This window comes from Schistocerca americana, chromosome X (genome assembly GCF_021461395.2).
Source record: "Schistocerca americana isolate TAMUIC-IGC-003095 chromosome X, iqSchAmer2.1, whole genome shotgun sequence".
NCBI lineage: Eukaryota > Metazoa > Arthropoda > Insecta > Orthoptera > Acrididae > Schistocerca > Schistocerca americana.
Window position 1 is genome coordinate 199,982,499 of NC_060130.1, and position 14,301 is coordinate 199,996,799.

Genomic DNA, 14,301 nt, shown 5'->3' on the forward strand with positions numbered 1-14,301 from the left:
GATATCGACACCATTCTCTCACAGAAATCCCGATGGCTCGGAGCAGCTTACTGCTTTTACCTCAGAGACTTCATTGGCAGTACATGAAATTTATTCTCAGATTAAGAAGGAGGCACTCGCAATCATATATGACGTTAGAAAGCTCCATGTATTCTTGTACAGCGCCTTCTTAATGATCATAAGCTGCTCATTTCCGTGTTTGGTTCCCATTCCAAGCTGCTGGACAGAACGGCACAGTGTTTACGTTAGGCTTCGCTCCAGATAAATGGTTCAAATGGCTCTGAGCACTATGGGACTCAACTGCTGAGGTCATTAGTCCCCTAGAACTTAGAACTAGTTAAACCTAACTATCCTAAGGACATCACAAACATCCATGCCCGAGGCAGGATTCGAACCTGCGACCGTAGCGGTCTTGCGGTTCCAGACTGCAGCGCCTTTAACCGCACGGCCACTTCGGCCGGCTCGCTCCAGATATAATGTAAGCTTTGTGATGAACTCAACGTTGTCAATAGTCTCTCACTGCTAGTTATGGAAGATCATAATTGCCACATTGTTACTACGCTGTCATCGTGACAACACATTCTGCAGATGTTACATGCGTCTCATTAGAAAAAAGAATCTTGGTTTGAAAGACCCGTCGACATAGATGTCATTAGAGATGGAGCACAAGCTCATATTGTGGCAGGGATGGGGAGGGAAATCGGCCATGCCCTTTCAAAGGAACTATCCCAGCATTTGCCTGGAGCGATTTAGAGAAATCACAGAAAACTTAAATCTGGCTGGCTTGATGAGAGTTTGAATCTTCGTCCTCTTGAATGCGAGTCCATTGTGTTAACCACTGCGTCACCTCACTCAGTTCATATCATTGAATAATGTCCCTAACGAAAATGCTGGTCTGACGACATTTTTATCTTCCAGCAATACATTCTGCCGTTGAGCGTGTGGTGTGAATTTGTTCAGTGTGCACCTACAGCCAGGCAGCCCTACCACAAAAAATTTCTTCATCGCCAACACGAGAGTACCTACGGGACTTGGTGCACGTGTATTTCACTGGTCCCATCTTAGAGGCCAAATGGCTATTAGTGGTATATGCTTGGTCTAATTTCTCCTATGTTGGTAGTTTGTCATCCATAACATCACACGCTACACAATTCTGGCCTTAGCTGCCATTTGCGCAATCAGTGGCCGCCAGTTTGTGTCAGAAGAATCTAAAGCATTCTGCCGCCTAAATTATATTCAGCACCCTACCACTGCGCTGTTTCATTTGGCATTTTACAAAGAGGTACAGCAGTTAATCATGACATTCAAAACAACTGAAGAAAAGAGCCTCGGATGTCCCTAGAGATGATAGATGCCCGGTTCAGTTTTCTAGCATCTACCATGCAACTATAGTCAACAGGTGCAGTCACCTAAGGTGCTAAAAGGCCATCAGCCTTGTGGTCTCTTCAACCTGTTATACCTAGCAACAAGCGCCCATAGCCTGATAGTCACTCCAAGTTATCAGCAAGGTTCTGTCGTCTGGGCATACACATTCTAGTAGACACCAGGATAGATGCAATGCACGATGGTGGGAAATAAGGGGCCACAACAGTATATTGTCGCGATAGGTCAACATCACCATGTTAACCAGTTATCAGTACCTACCTCCACCATTACAGCAGTTGGCAGAGATTACTTTCTAGTCCGCATCGGTCCTTTACCACCTTCTCGAAGAGGAGCACCAGCCCATCACCACCTGCAGCGTCATCCTTTATGTCCAGGCAGGGAGTGCCCAAACGGAAATGCTGGCAGAGATCCCTGTCTCCACTCGGCCCTTGAGTGAGTCACTCAGCACAGGGTTGGGCATTTTCGGTCTTACAGGCCTGTGAGAGAGGGGAGATGCAGATGCAGACATGTCAAAACGAGCAGTCGTTCAATTTACTCACTTCATGGATCATAAACCTCTTCTTCATCTGTTTAAAATATCTGATTCAGTGCCTACAAAGATCACGCGTCAGCTGTAGCGATGGATTTTCTTTGCCTCCAGTTATCAGTATGACATCCAGTATCAGTACATCACTCATCATGCTAAACCTTCTGTATTTTCTAGGTTACCTCCGGGACAGGATCTGGCCTTCGACAGAGAATATGAAGTGGTTTTCCATATTAACATGGCAGCTGAGGAAATAGTGTCAACCTTATCGCTGGACACTACGTTCGCCACCCAATACACAGCAAAGGATCCATTTCTGTGTGTGCTACCACACTGGATGCACGTTAAGTGGCTGGCCAAATGTAAACAGCTCCAGCACCCAGGAATACAACCGTATTGTTATGGGCATCACAAACTCTGAGTCCTCAGTGGGGTCCTCCTCCTTCGCGGAAACAGTGGGCAGACCCAGGTCGTCATATATGCCACTCTCCAGAAATGGGTCCTCCACCTCCTTCAGGTCGGACATTGGGGAGTGGTGCTGACTATATGACTCGGGTGACAAACCGTCTGTTGGTATCGCATGGACACAGACATTACCACTATGGTTATGGCTCGTCGCACTTGTTAAACTAAGCAAGCAGCTCCACCACGAAGGTTTTTCGTGGCCAGAGACCCACGGTCCTGTATTCATACTGATTTCAGATTCCCTTTATAGGACATACATGGTTGCTCCTGGTGGACGCTGGTACAGTTTTTCCATATGGCTCTCGAATGGCAAAAACTTCTGCTTGTGATACTATCCACGTCCTATCTCGCATTTTTTCTATCGAGGCTCTGCTGGAGACCATTGTCACCGATAGTGATCGACAATCCTCATTTGTAGAGTTCAACAGTTTCTGAACCAATAATGGTATTAAGTTGATTGACAGAGCTCTAGTCCATCCAGCCTCTAACAGCCTTGCCGAGTGTTTTTTTCACACATTTAAGACACAAAAGTCTAAGGTTCATCTACAGCTGAATATCTCCACTTGCAAATGTGTCCTCTCTGCTTTCCTCACTGTTTCCCTCTCAGCCAAGCCCTCCCACGGTCTGACAGAAGCGCTAACGTTATACTGTCCACAACTCAGTGTGAGCTCCGATCTTTACCACCGGACGTCAGCGGTTGGCTCCTGATGTGTTTCTCGCTTGCTGGGACGACCGATGGTCGAAGTCACTCTCCTTCTTGCCTCACCGTGGGAAATGTTTAGGACCCAATAACTTCCTGCCAAATTTTGATTGGCTGGAACCAAGGACTGTCATGTTCACATTGATTATGATGGTATCCTCCATCAGTCTTATGTTTTGAGTTCACTGATCGCTTTTGATAGCCTTCTTTACGTTTTTGATTTTGAGTGCGTCTCTGTCAGCGTTTCGCCTTTCTTCTATAAGTTGATCTGTTTCCAGTCCGATCCTGGGATTTTTCTGGTTTTGAAGTGCACTGACTTTCCTTACTGCTGTCCATATACTGTTGGTGTTTTCTATGGAGAGTTCCTTGAGTTCCATTTCCCTTATCTCTTCTGTTAGTAGTTTCTTGTCTATGCATTGGTTGAATTCACTTCTATTCCTTCCAGATCGTAAGCTGGATGCTCCTTTCGCTCATACTTTCTCTTTAGAGTTGAGTGTTAATATGGGTCCTGGCTCCGACTTGTCTACGAGCACTACGTGTGTTGACACGAATTATGTTTTACACATCTAAACACATTCGGTTGTTCGACGTGACGATGTAACCTGTTTCATTCTTAATCGTGTCGTCAGCATTTCTCCAGGTACTCTTACTTTTCGGATTGTTCTTGTAAAATTTGTTCATGCAGTATAACTGTTCTTTGTTAAGAAAATTCATCTTGGTTTGTTCTCTCTGCTTTTGCTTTGAAAGTCCAAAATTTCCAACGATGAGATGGTCATCTATGGACTTCGCTCCTATCTCGTTATTAAAACCGCCAATTCTTTGCCAAAATGAGATCATTTATGACTTTTTTGCTATTACCAGTTCTTTATAGACCTGCTCTTGTTCTTCATCTGTTGAGGTGGAAGTACAGGGTGTTTCAAAAATGACCGGTAAATTTGAAACGGCAATAAAAACTAAACGAGCAGCGATAGAAATACACCGTTTGTTGCAATATGCTTGGGACAACAGTACATTTTCAGGCGGACAAACTTTCGAAATTACAGTAGTTACAATTTTCAACAACAGATGGCGCTGCGGTCTGGGAAACTCTATAGTACGATATTTTCCACATATCCACCATGCGTAGCAATAATATGGCGTAGTCTCTGAATGAAATTACCCGAAACCTTTGACAACGTGTCTGGCGGAATGGCTTCACATACAGATGAGATGTACTGCTTCAGCTGTTCAATTGTTTCTGGATTCTGGCGGTACACCTGGTCTTTCAAGTGTCCCCACAGAAAGAAGTCACAGGGGTTCATGTCTGGCGAATAGGGAGGCCAATCCACGCCGCCTCCTGTATGTTTCGGATACCCCAAAGCAATCACACGATCATCGAAATATTCATTCAGGAAATTAAAGACGTCGGCCGTGCGATGTGGCCGGGCACCATCTTGCATAAACCACGAGGTGTTCGCAGTGTCGTCTAAGGCAGTTTGTACCGCCACAAATTCACGAAGAATGTCCAGATAGCGTGATGCAGTAATCGTTTCGGATCTGAAAAATGGGCCAATGATTCCTTTGGAAGAAATGGCGGCCCAGACCAGTACTTTTTGAGGATGCAGGGACGATGGGACTGCAACATGGGGCTTTTCAGTTCCCCATACGCGCCAGTTCTGTTTATTGACGAAGCCGTCCAGGTAAAAATAAGCTTCGTCAGTAAACCAAATGCTGCCCACATGCATATCGCCGTCATCAATCCTGTGCACTGTATCGTTAGCGAATGTCTCTCGTGCAGCAATGGTAGCGGCGCTGAGGGGTTGCCGCGTTTGAATTTTGTATGGATAGAGGTGTAAACTCTGGCGCATGAGACGATACGTGGACGTTGGCGTCATTTGGACCGCAGCTGCAACACGGCGAACGGAAACCCGAGGCCGCTGTTGGATCACCTGCTGCATTAGCTGCGCGTTGCCCTCTGTGGTTGCTGTACGCGGTCGCCCTACCTTTCCAGCACGTTCATCCGTCACGTTCCCAGTCTGTTGAAATTTTTCAAACAGATCCTTTATTGTATCGCTTTTCGGTCCTTTGGTTACATTAAACCTCCGTTGAAAACTTCGTCTTGTTGCAACAACACTGTGTTCTAGGCGGTGGAATTCCAACACCAGAAAAATCCTCTGTTCTAAGGAATAAACCATGTTGTCTACAGCACACTTGCACGTTGTGAACAGCACACGCTTACAGTAGAAAGACGATGTACAGAATGGCGCACCCACAGACTGCGTTGTCTTCTATATCTTTCACATCACTTGCAGCGCCATCTGTTGTTGAAAATTGTAACTACTGTAATTTCGAAAGTTTGTCCGCCTGAAAATGTACTGTTGTCCCAAGCATATTGCAACAAACGGTGTATTTCTATCGCTGCTCGTTTAGTTTTTATTGCCGTTTCAAATATACCGGTCTTTTTGAAACACCCTGTAGGTGAATAGGAACAAATGATTTGGATGCTAATCATAGCATTTCACATAAAGATAACGTGGAATACTCTGTCTGAATTGGACATGGTCTTGGTGATAAGATGTTCCGTCCTGCTGTGAATTAGCAGAGATACTCCACTAATATGCAAATTTACGTATATGTTATTCTGAAATAGAAGGTGCCCAAACATAGCATAGTAGTTGCTTCGTCTTTGAGCCTCGTCTCACTGATTCGGAGTAGGTCCCATCTGATGTCCTGCAATTTGTGCTCCAAACATCCAAGAGGTCCTACAAGTCTCATGGTGAGAATATTGTATGCTACAGCGTAGGAAGTTTTGTTCAAGCTGTTCCTATTTCCTTTCTGAGCATTTCTTTTTTTTTTGCTTAATTGGTTTCTTGATTTTTTTGGCCCCTGTCTTCCCCTTCCCCTGACTCCATGGGGCAGGCTGATATTTCAGAGCGAGATTCTCCCACACTGCTTGCCAGCGGTTTGATTGATTTAAAGTTCAACATTTTTTCTTTCAGCGTAGCGTATGGACGATATCTTGTCATTCTGGTCCAGTGTGCATTGAGAAGAGATGGAGGGTTGCGTAGGAAATAATAGAGATTAGGATGGATTAGTCTTACCGGGCGTGCTCCCCTGAGTATATGCAGGTTAGGAAGAACAGGTGCTCGCTTAGAGTAGGGTCACCATCCCTGAGATGATCCTGCACCATCAGGATCGTGAGAGGGGACCACCTATTATCACAGCCGTCACACTCTACCCCAATAATTCTCACAAGAAGTTGCTATAACGTAGAGGCGACATTCGTATGAAACCATCAAGCCCTAAATTTTCTTCAGTATAGAATCTTTTTGCTTTTATGGACAAAGCATCGGAAGTGGTAGTATTGTTATCTTTACGAGTGAATGATTTTTGTCGGTCTTTTAGTATTTACAAACTGAATGAAAGTTTTCTTTAAGGTTGACTTCTAAACAGTATGCGTGGTGTCTGTCTGTTCTATATCGTGTCTCCCTACCACTTTCGCGCAACGGCGCTCTGAGCGTGTTTTTTAGGGAATTGACTAGTTTGAACCTGGGACCTGTTGCTGGTAAGGAGACGCCAGACCACACATCACATGTAGAATTCAGAAGAGTTCAGTGAGACTAGCGATGATATAACCAAATACTTAATGATTTCAGCGTCAGCTCCACTGCACTCCCTGTAAAAGAATCTTAATACTAACTAAATTTAGTGGAAGGGGTTCAAGGCTTTCCTATTTTTATTTAGCTGGTAAAATAACGTCGAAAAAGCAGTTAAGTTTACCATTGGAAATTTTATTCTACTCACAAAACATCGTTTATAAATTGCACTATTGACAAAAGGAAATGTTTTAATACAAGATGGTAAAAACCAACTGCGTTCAACAAAAATGTGAACGAATATTCCCTGAATGGGTTTCCAAGTTCTACAATGGATCGAAGGATGACCTATGCCATATCACATCTATAATCTAGGTTTAAATTAAGTTTCACAAGAGAGAAAACTATCAAAATGGTCTGCCGTGACCCTCAATTATCTTTAATTACTTATCGAACTTGTCGTAAATTACAGTGGCTGATGTGGCTTCTCAATAACTATATAACAGAAAAATCATCGCGTTTCAGATTTTTACTTCAAGTGGCAAATGTGGACACCATGAGCTTTAATTGACGATCGACACTAGTATTACGTAAAGGGGATGTAACAGATGAGACTTCTGCCGTTCTGAGTGAAGCCTTATGCACTCAAAAATGCGGCATCGCGTGCGTCCATTACCTTGTCGGTGTTCGTCAGGGGGCGGCGGCCGGCGCAGCTCCGTCCAGCTCGCCCTCTCGGAAGCAACTCTCCTCCTAACTTCTCCTTACTACAATTTACCGATGTTGGTTTAAAAAAAACTATCTGGCTGTGTTTTCATCTGACCAATCAGGGTCTCAATGTTAACCTCAAGCTCCACCTACAAAAATTCTGTCTATCCAATGAGAAACGTTATACTTTTCGTGGTGGGGCAATGTTTTTTAAAGTTTGCAACGTAACAGAGACGCGAAAAAGTCTCACGCTAAAACTTGCAGCTGGTGTGGTCCTTTTAGCGTTATCGTAACATCTATACTGTTTTTCTGGAGGGCTCTATCTTTTAACATGGGCTGGGGGGTGGTCCTAACGTAACAGAGACGCGAAAAAGGTCTCACGGTAAAACTTGCGGGTGGTGTAGCCCTTTTTGTGTTATCGTAAGATCTATACTGTTCTTCTGGAGGGCTCTAGCTTTTAACATGGGCTGGGGGGTGGTCCTAACGTAACAGAGACGCGAAAAAGTCTCACACTAAAACTTGCAGGTGGTGTGGTCCTAGCAGTTAGCTGGCGACGTGGGTGTCCGTCCGTCCCTTATCGTAGGGTCTTCTCGCTTAACACGGTTCTGCTCTCGGCTTCTGTTCTCGTTTCTCCCCTCGGAACTCCGTCTGTCTCACGGTGGGAAGGTATGACATGCATTTAGGCATTCTTGTGTTAGTCTGTGGTATTCCATTTGCTCACTCGTTACTCGTATTACTTTGGTTAATTTAATGTCACGATTTATTCGGAGCTATGTGAGATACTACTGGATTTGCTTATCATGTCAGGGTTTTCATGGAAGGTGTTGGATTTGCCTGACGCCTTACAGACTTACTCTTGCCGGTAATGTCAGCGTTCTGTGTCGCTTGTTCCAGATTCTGGTGACAACTGTATCTTCTTTCTTGTTACCTTGTTTAATTTTCTCCAGTCTTTTTTGAGCACATTTTTTCGGTACGGCCATATGGTCCACGTGCACAGAGGTCTTTCTTGATTTGGAATTTTATGTCACTCGTAGCTTACAAAGTCCCCGTGTGGTTGTTCACGTTTTGCAATCACTGCTGTGTTGTTATCAAAAATGGTTCAAATGGCTCTGAGCACTATGGGACTTAACTTCTGAAGTCATCAGTCCCCTAGAACTTAGAACTATGTAAACCTAACTAACCTAAGGACATCACACACATCCATGCCCGAGGCAGGATTCGAACCTGTGACCGTAGCGGTCACGCGGTTCCAGACTGTAGCGCCTAGAACCGCTCGGCCACTCCGGCCGGTTGTGTTGTTATCCTTTCATTGGTGTTCCCGTATTATGGGGATGGAGCCAATGATAATGTTCTTAACAACATTTTTTTCACAGTCTATAACGATCAAAAGGTATGTTGCCTACTCATAACCTTAGAAATACAGGGTGTCCAGAAAAGGACTCCCTGATTTCAAAATTAAATATCTCGAAAAGAAAGATCGATAGAGGAATGCAGTAAACGGTATGTTTATTGTGAAAGCTGTAAGAAGTTTATACAGCAGTTTGAAATAATAGTTACAAAAGCTGCTAACAGATGGCGCTGTAATCGCCATACGTAATGCATAGTATAAATAGTGATCCGAAGCCCAGAGCGATCAGTTCGACTATTGAAACGTGAAAGGATGTTAGCGTACCGAAGGAAGAGATTAAAACCATGTACTCCATTCAACAACTCGTTTTTCTGGTGCTAGAGTACCACAGGTTAGAAGAGAGTCCTACGGCAACAAGGCGAAGTTTTCAAGCACGATTTAATGCTCCAAAAGGACCCGATGCGAAAACCATTCGTTCGCTCTTCGCAAAATTTCAACGAACAGGCAGCGTAACTGATGATCTAGTGGGGCATGTTGGCCGCAAGCAAACCGCAGTTACGCCTGAAAATATCGCCACAGTTTCTGGAATTATTCAGCGAAATCCAATGTCATCCGTCCGTAGAATTGCATCTGAGACTGGTTTGAAGCGTTCCAGCACGCAGAAAATACTGAGAAAGAGCCTACACATGTTTCCATTCAAAATACAAACGCACCAGATTCTGGTGTGCAACAAAGGGTTGCCTTTGCTAATCAGATGCTCACAATGATTGATAGTGAAGGATTTGATGTTGGCTGCATATGGTTTACAGATGAAGCACACTTCCACCTGAATGGATACGTGAGTAAGCAGAACTGGCGATTTTGGGGTTCCGAAAAGCCATATTGGTGTGAAGCGAAACCCCTGATTCCCCTAAAGTTACTGTGTGGGCTGCAGTATGCAGCAGAGGCATTATTGGCCCTCTTTTCATTCGAGAAACGGTCACTGGTGCACGTTATGTTCAATTTTGGAACAATTTGTCGCCGCACAGCAAGCGTTAGAGGATCGACCAGGTACTGAATGGTTTATGCAAGATGGAGCCCGACCACATCGGACCGAACAAGTGTTTCGCTTTCTTGAGGAATACTTCGGGAATCGAGTCATTGCTTTGGAATATCCCAAATTTATTGGTGCAGGCATGGATTGGCCTCCATATTCGCCGGATTTGACTCCCTGTGACTTTTTTTTTGTGGGACACAATGAAAGACATGGTCTACCCGAAGCATCCCGCCACGCTGGACGAGCTTGAATCGGCGACCTCTGTGGCATGTGAATCCATTTCGGTTGAGACACTACGAAATGTGATGGAGAATTTCATTCGTCGTTTGCGCCACCTCTGTAGTGCCAATGGTGAACATTTTGAAAACATTGTGATGTGATTGTTTGCTAAGATTGTTTTCATATGATTATTTCACTTATGTATGCTGATATGAGCTGTACAGCGTACAGCGCCATCTGTTAGCAGCTTTTGTAACTATTATTTCAAACTGCTGTATAAACTTCTTGCAGCTTTCACAATAAACATACCGTTTACTGCATTCCTCTATCGATCTTTGTTTTCGACATATTTAATTTTGAAATCAGGGAGCCCTTTTCTGGACACCCAGTATAACCACTGGAATGCTACAAACATTTGAATCCCGCCTGGTGAATGAACTTTCCAGTTTTCACAAAGCTTAAGACAGAAAAAGTAATTGTTAGAGGTATTGATTTCATATATTTAGTTTGTAGTTTGTGCAAATGGATATTATTAATAACTACAGTCCAGTCCCTAAACCTAATTATAGATTGGGGATAAAAATCTGTGTCATATATTTCTCAGCACGTGCATCGTTGAGATGCAGGCTGTTGTCACTTTCAAGTCCGCCCAAGGAACACACTGGCTGTGATCTTCCTGCTGATAGTATAACTGAATCTTGAAAAGAATGTACAATAAGTTTGGCAGCTCTGTGACCGACGAGTTACATCCTGGATTGCAGAGAATTATACTGCTAAATTCATTTGACTTTTCGTGTCATTTAACTCGAAAAATCTTCGTGATTTGCACTTCTGGTGTGACATAGGTTATCAATTTATGGCCGCGCTGGATTAGCCGAGCGGTCTAAGGCGCTCCAGTCATGGACTGTGCGGCTGGTCCCGGCGGAGGTTCGAGTCCTCCCTCGGACATGGGTGTGTGCGTCTGTCCTTAGGATAATTTAGGTTAAGTAGTGTGTAAGCTTAGGGACTGATGACCTTAGCAGTTAAGTCCCATAAGATTTCACACACATCTGAACATCTGAACATCAATTTATGCGTTTGGTAATTGCAGCTCATCTCGTCTTTCACATTGCAGTTTATCTGCCCTAGCCTAGAGATGGATACGGCAGCCCTTTGCTAGCTCAAAGAAAACATGTTTGCCAGTGGAGTGTACGTTGTTCTGGCTCACGGTTGCAATCTCGTTGAAGGCTAGATTCCTAGCCTTTCAGCTACAGCGCTACAAGTAGCCACATCGAAAATCAATAAGGGAATCTAAAGGGAAAGTCTCCATTAAAAGTCATCTTGATGATTTCAGTATCTCACAGCGTGAGGGCGAAAAATTTATGACACTGCACAATTAATAACGCTTTTTTTCCACTTCTGCTGACATACTTGTTTTAATGAACAGTTTCTTTTATAAAATGCCACATTTCTATGCTATTTCAGTGTGATACAGGACAGAAAGCAAACCCAGACTATTTTTAAGTCCAAAGTGAGCAATATCTTCGCAATTCATGCAGACATAGACATGGATTTGTTACAGATACTTTATGTTTTATTAAAATAGACTTTAGTCATTGGATTATCTCGTTACATTGTATTTCATATGTATTAGTACAGTGGATATTTTAACAGCGTTTTACATTACTTTATTGAACACAATAACAAATATCTGAGAAAGATTAATCATCAGTATATTCTCTCACATCATCTAAAACTGTCTGGCAGTGCTTAGGTTGTTTACTAATTCGACACCTGTAGAAATTGCCGGACCTGAGTTTAAGATGTCGTCAAACCGGGTTGGTTCAAATGGCTCTGAGCACTATGGGACTTAACATCTGAGGTCATTAGTCCGCTAGAACTTAGAACTACTTAAACCTAACTAACCTAAGGACATCACACACATCCATGCCCGAGGCAGGATTCGAACCTGCGAGCGTTACGGTCGCGTGGTTCCAGACTGAAGCGCCTAGAACAGGAAACCGGATTGGAAGTGCGTCCAGAAACAAAAGTTTCTTAACAGTTCTGTGATAAGGAGCGAAAAAGGTAAACATTTTGATGGCAGAAAATTAGAAGAATAAGTGTGTGAGTGATGACTTTCCACACGAACTCCTGGAGAGTTTTTTTTTTGCGAAAGCAGTAAAGTGTCTTACCGTGCAGGAGCAACATGCGATGCAGTTTTGTCGGTACTTAGCCTCACACTGAGACTGAAAGGTGTCTCAGTTGTTGGCAAAAAATTCCATCTGCAATGGACACGTCTCTGGACAGGATTTCGTAGTGCACAACATCCGTTTCAAGCCACCAGATGCAATATATTATATTCATACAGACCTTTACTCCAGTATATGTCTTTTGTTTCGATTCAGCTATAAATTTATTCTTAAAAAGTTAACGTAAAGGCGTCGTAATTCGCCACGAGTAACTATATGACATAAGAAGGCTCAATGAGCGAACTGATAATATTCAAGTAAAACTGCAGTGATAGTCATCCTTTAGATTTTTGTTGCTTTGAATTCGAGCATGGGGTATTCCTACACCCAAATTCTGAACTTTGCCTACTGAATGCAAATGGTGCACGGTGGTTAAATAGTCGCAGATATAATCTCCTCCCTTCTTCCTAATTCCATTTATTGTCCACAATAAGCAAAGTCTTTTACGAAAAATTTGAGGGGAGCGAAGATTGCAATAAACTTCCTAGTTTACTTAGCTTTTCTTGTAGAGTTGGCTCCAGTTCTTCTTGTCTAGGGGTCTGATTCTTGAAGCTGAAATTCTCACAGTTTAGGTCCTCATGGTTGAATTGATCTAAATAAATTTGAAGATTGTTGTTGCAGAATTTTTGTTGTTACGTTAATATATTTTGTCACATTTTAGTACATCATACAGTCTTTTGAATTTTCGCATAAAGAAATCCGAAATTACATTGTTCGCCCAAAATACAAAAATACGTCCAATCACATCAGAGGCATGCTTACTACCACCTCACTCTGCGGCAATAACCATATTCCAAAAGGTTTACAATCTTTCTTGATAAAAGGGGAGGGGTTGTTTAGGGGAAGAGACCAAACAGCAAGGTCATCGGTCTCATCGGGTTATGGAAGGATGGGGAAGGAAGTCGGCCGTGTCCTTTCAAAGGAACCATCCCAGCATTTGCCTGGAGCGATATAGGAATATCACGGAAAACCTAAATCAGGATGGCCGGACGCGGGATTCAACCGCCGTCTTCCCGAATGGCCGGCCGGGTTGGCCGAGCGGTTCTAGGCGCTACAGTCTGGAACCGCGCGACCGCTACGGTCGCAGGTTCGAATCCTGCCTCAGGATGTGTGTGATGTCCTCAGGTTAGTTAGGTTTAAGTAGTTCTAAGTTCTAGGGGACTGATGACCTAGCAGTTGAGTCCCATAGTGCTCAGAGCCATTTTTTTTTCTTCCCGAATGTGAGTTCAGTGTGCTAACCATTGCGCCATGTCACTCGGTCTCTTGACAAATCTATTTATATTAATTTCGATTATTATTTCATAAATGAATCCAGAAATAAACATAGTACATAGTACTAAATTGAGTAATTAATAACATAAATTTTAAGTGTGCCAAATAATTCGTGATTTCAAATGTTTCTAAAAAAATAATTTTACCTTTACTTATCGTCGTCGAAAATAAAGTAATTAAATTACAATGAAATGAACACTTTTTTTTTTTTTTTTTGCTCTATATTGGTCGATGAATTTGTTCGTGGCGAACGTCCGATGACACCCGTTCAGGTTCTTTGTTGATCCGTTCACTCAGTTTTTTATTACAGAGGGTAGCTAACCCTCTGACCGAGCACGCGGAGCTACCGTGCCGGCACCCTTAGGTGCTTACAGGCGTTGACATACGTCAACGGGGACCGATGAAAATGTGTGCCCCGACCGGGACTCGAACCCGGGTCTCCTGCTTACATGGCAGACGCTCTACCCATCTGAGCCACCGAGGACACAGAGGATAGCGCGACTGCAGGGATTTATCTCTCGCACGCCTCCCACGAAACCCACATTCTCAACGTATTGTCCCGCACTACATTCGTAGTGCCCCCGCCCATTACACTCATTACTCGCGGCGCGCTGCCGATTCCCGTAAGAGTTCGGGCACTGTTTGTGCATTCGCACAGAAGAAGATGGTCAAGTGGCCGGTGAGCCTTAACTATATATATATACATACTAAGATGGTATCTGTTCTCTCGGACATGTTTGAAAGAACAGATACCATCTTAGTATAAATAAAGTAATTCCTTTCCAAAAAATTTAGCTTGAAATATAACATATTGTGTGTAAAATTATAAGAAAGTTTTCAG

General features: G+C 43.4%; 1 protein-coding gene and 1 non-coding gene across 2 annotated transcripts in view; both read right to left on the reverse strand.

Moving 5' to 3' along the window:
* The window catches only part of LOC124555917 (vegetative cell wall protein gp1-like), a 39,141-nt gene extending 36,703 nt beyond the window's left edge, over window positions 1–2,438 (reverse strand). The window contains exon 1 of the mRNA XM_047129972.1: window positions 2,329–2,438. Coding sequence (XP_046985928.1) covers window positions 2,329–2,438 — 110 coding nt within the window. The remainder of the gene's footprint in view (window positions 1–2,328) is intronic.
* An 11,433-nt stretch (window positions 2,439–13,871) lies between these two features.
* On the reverse strand, window positions 13,872–13,944 carry Trnat-ugu. The gene has a single exon. It is a non-coding gene; the product is annotated as a tRNA-Thr (tRNA).
* Between the last annotated feature and the right edge of the window lie 357 nt (window positions 13,945–14,301).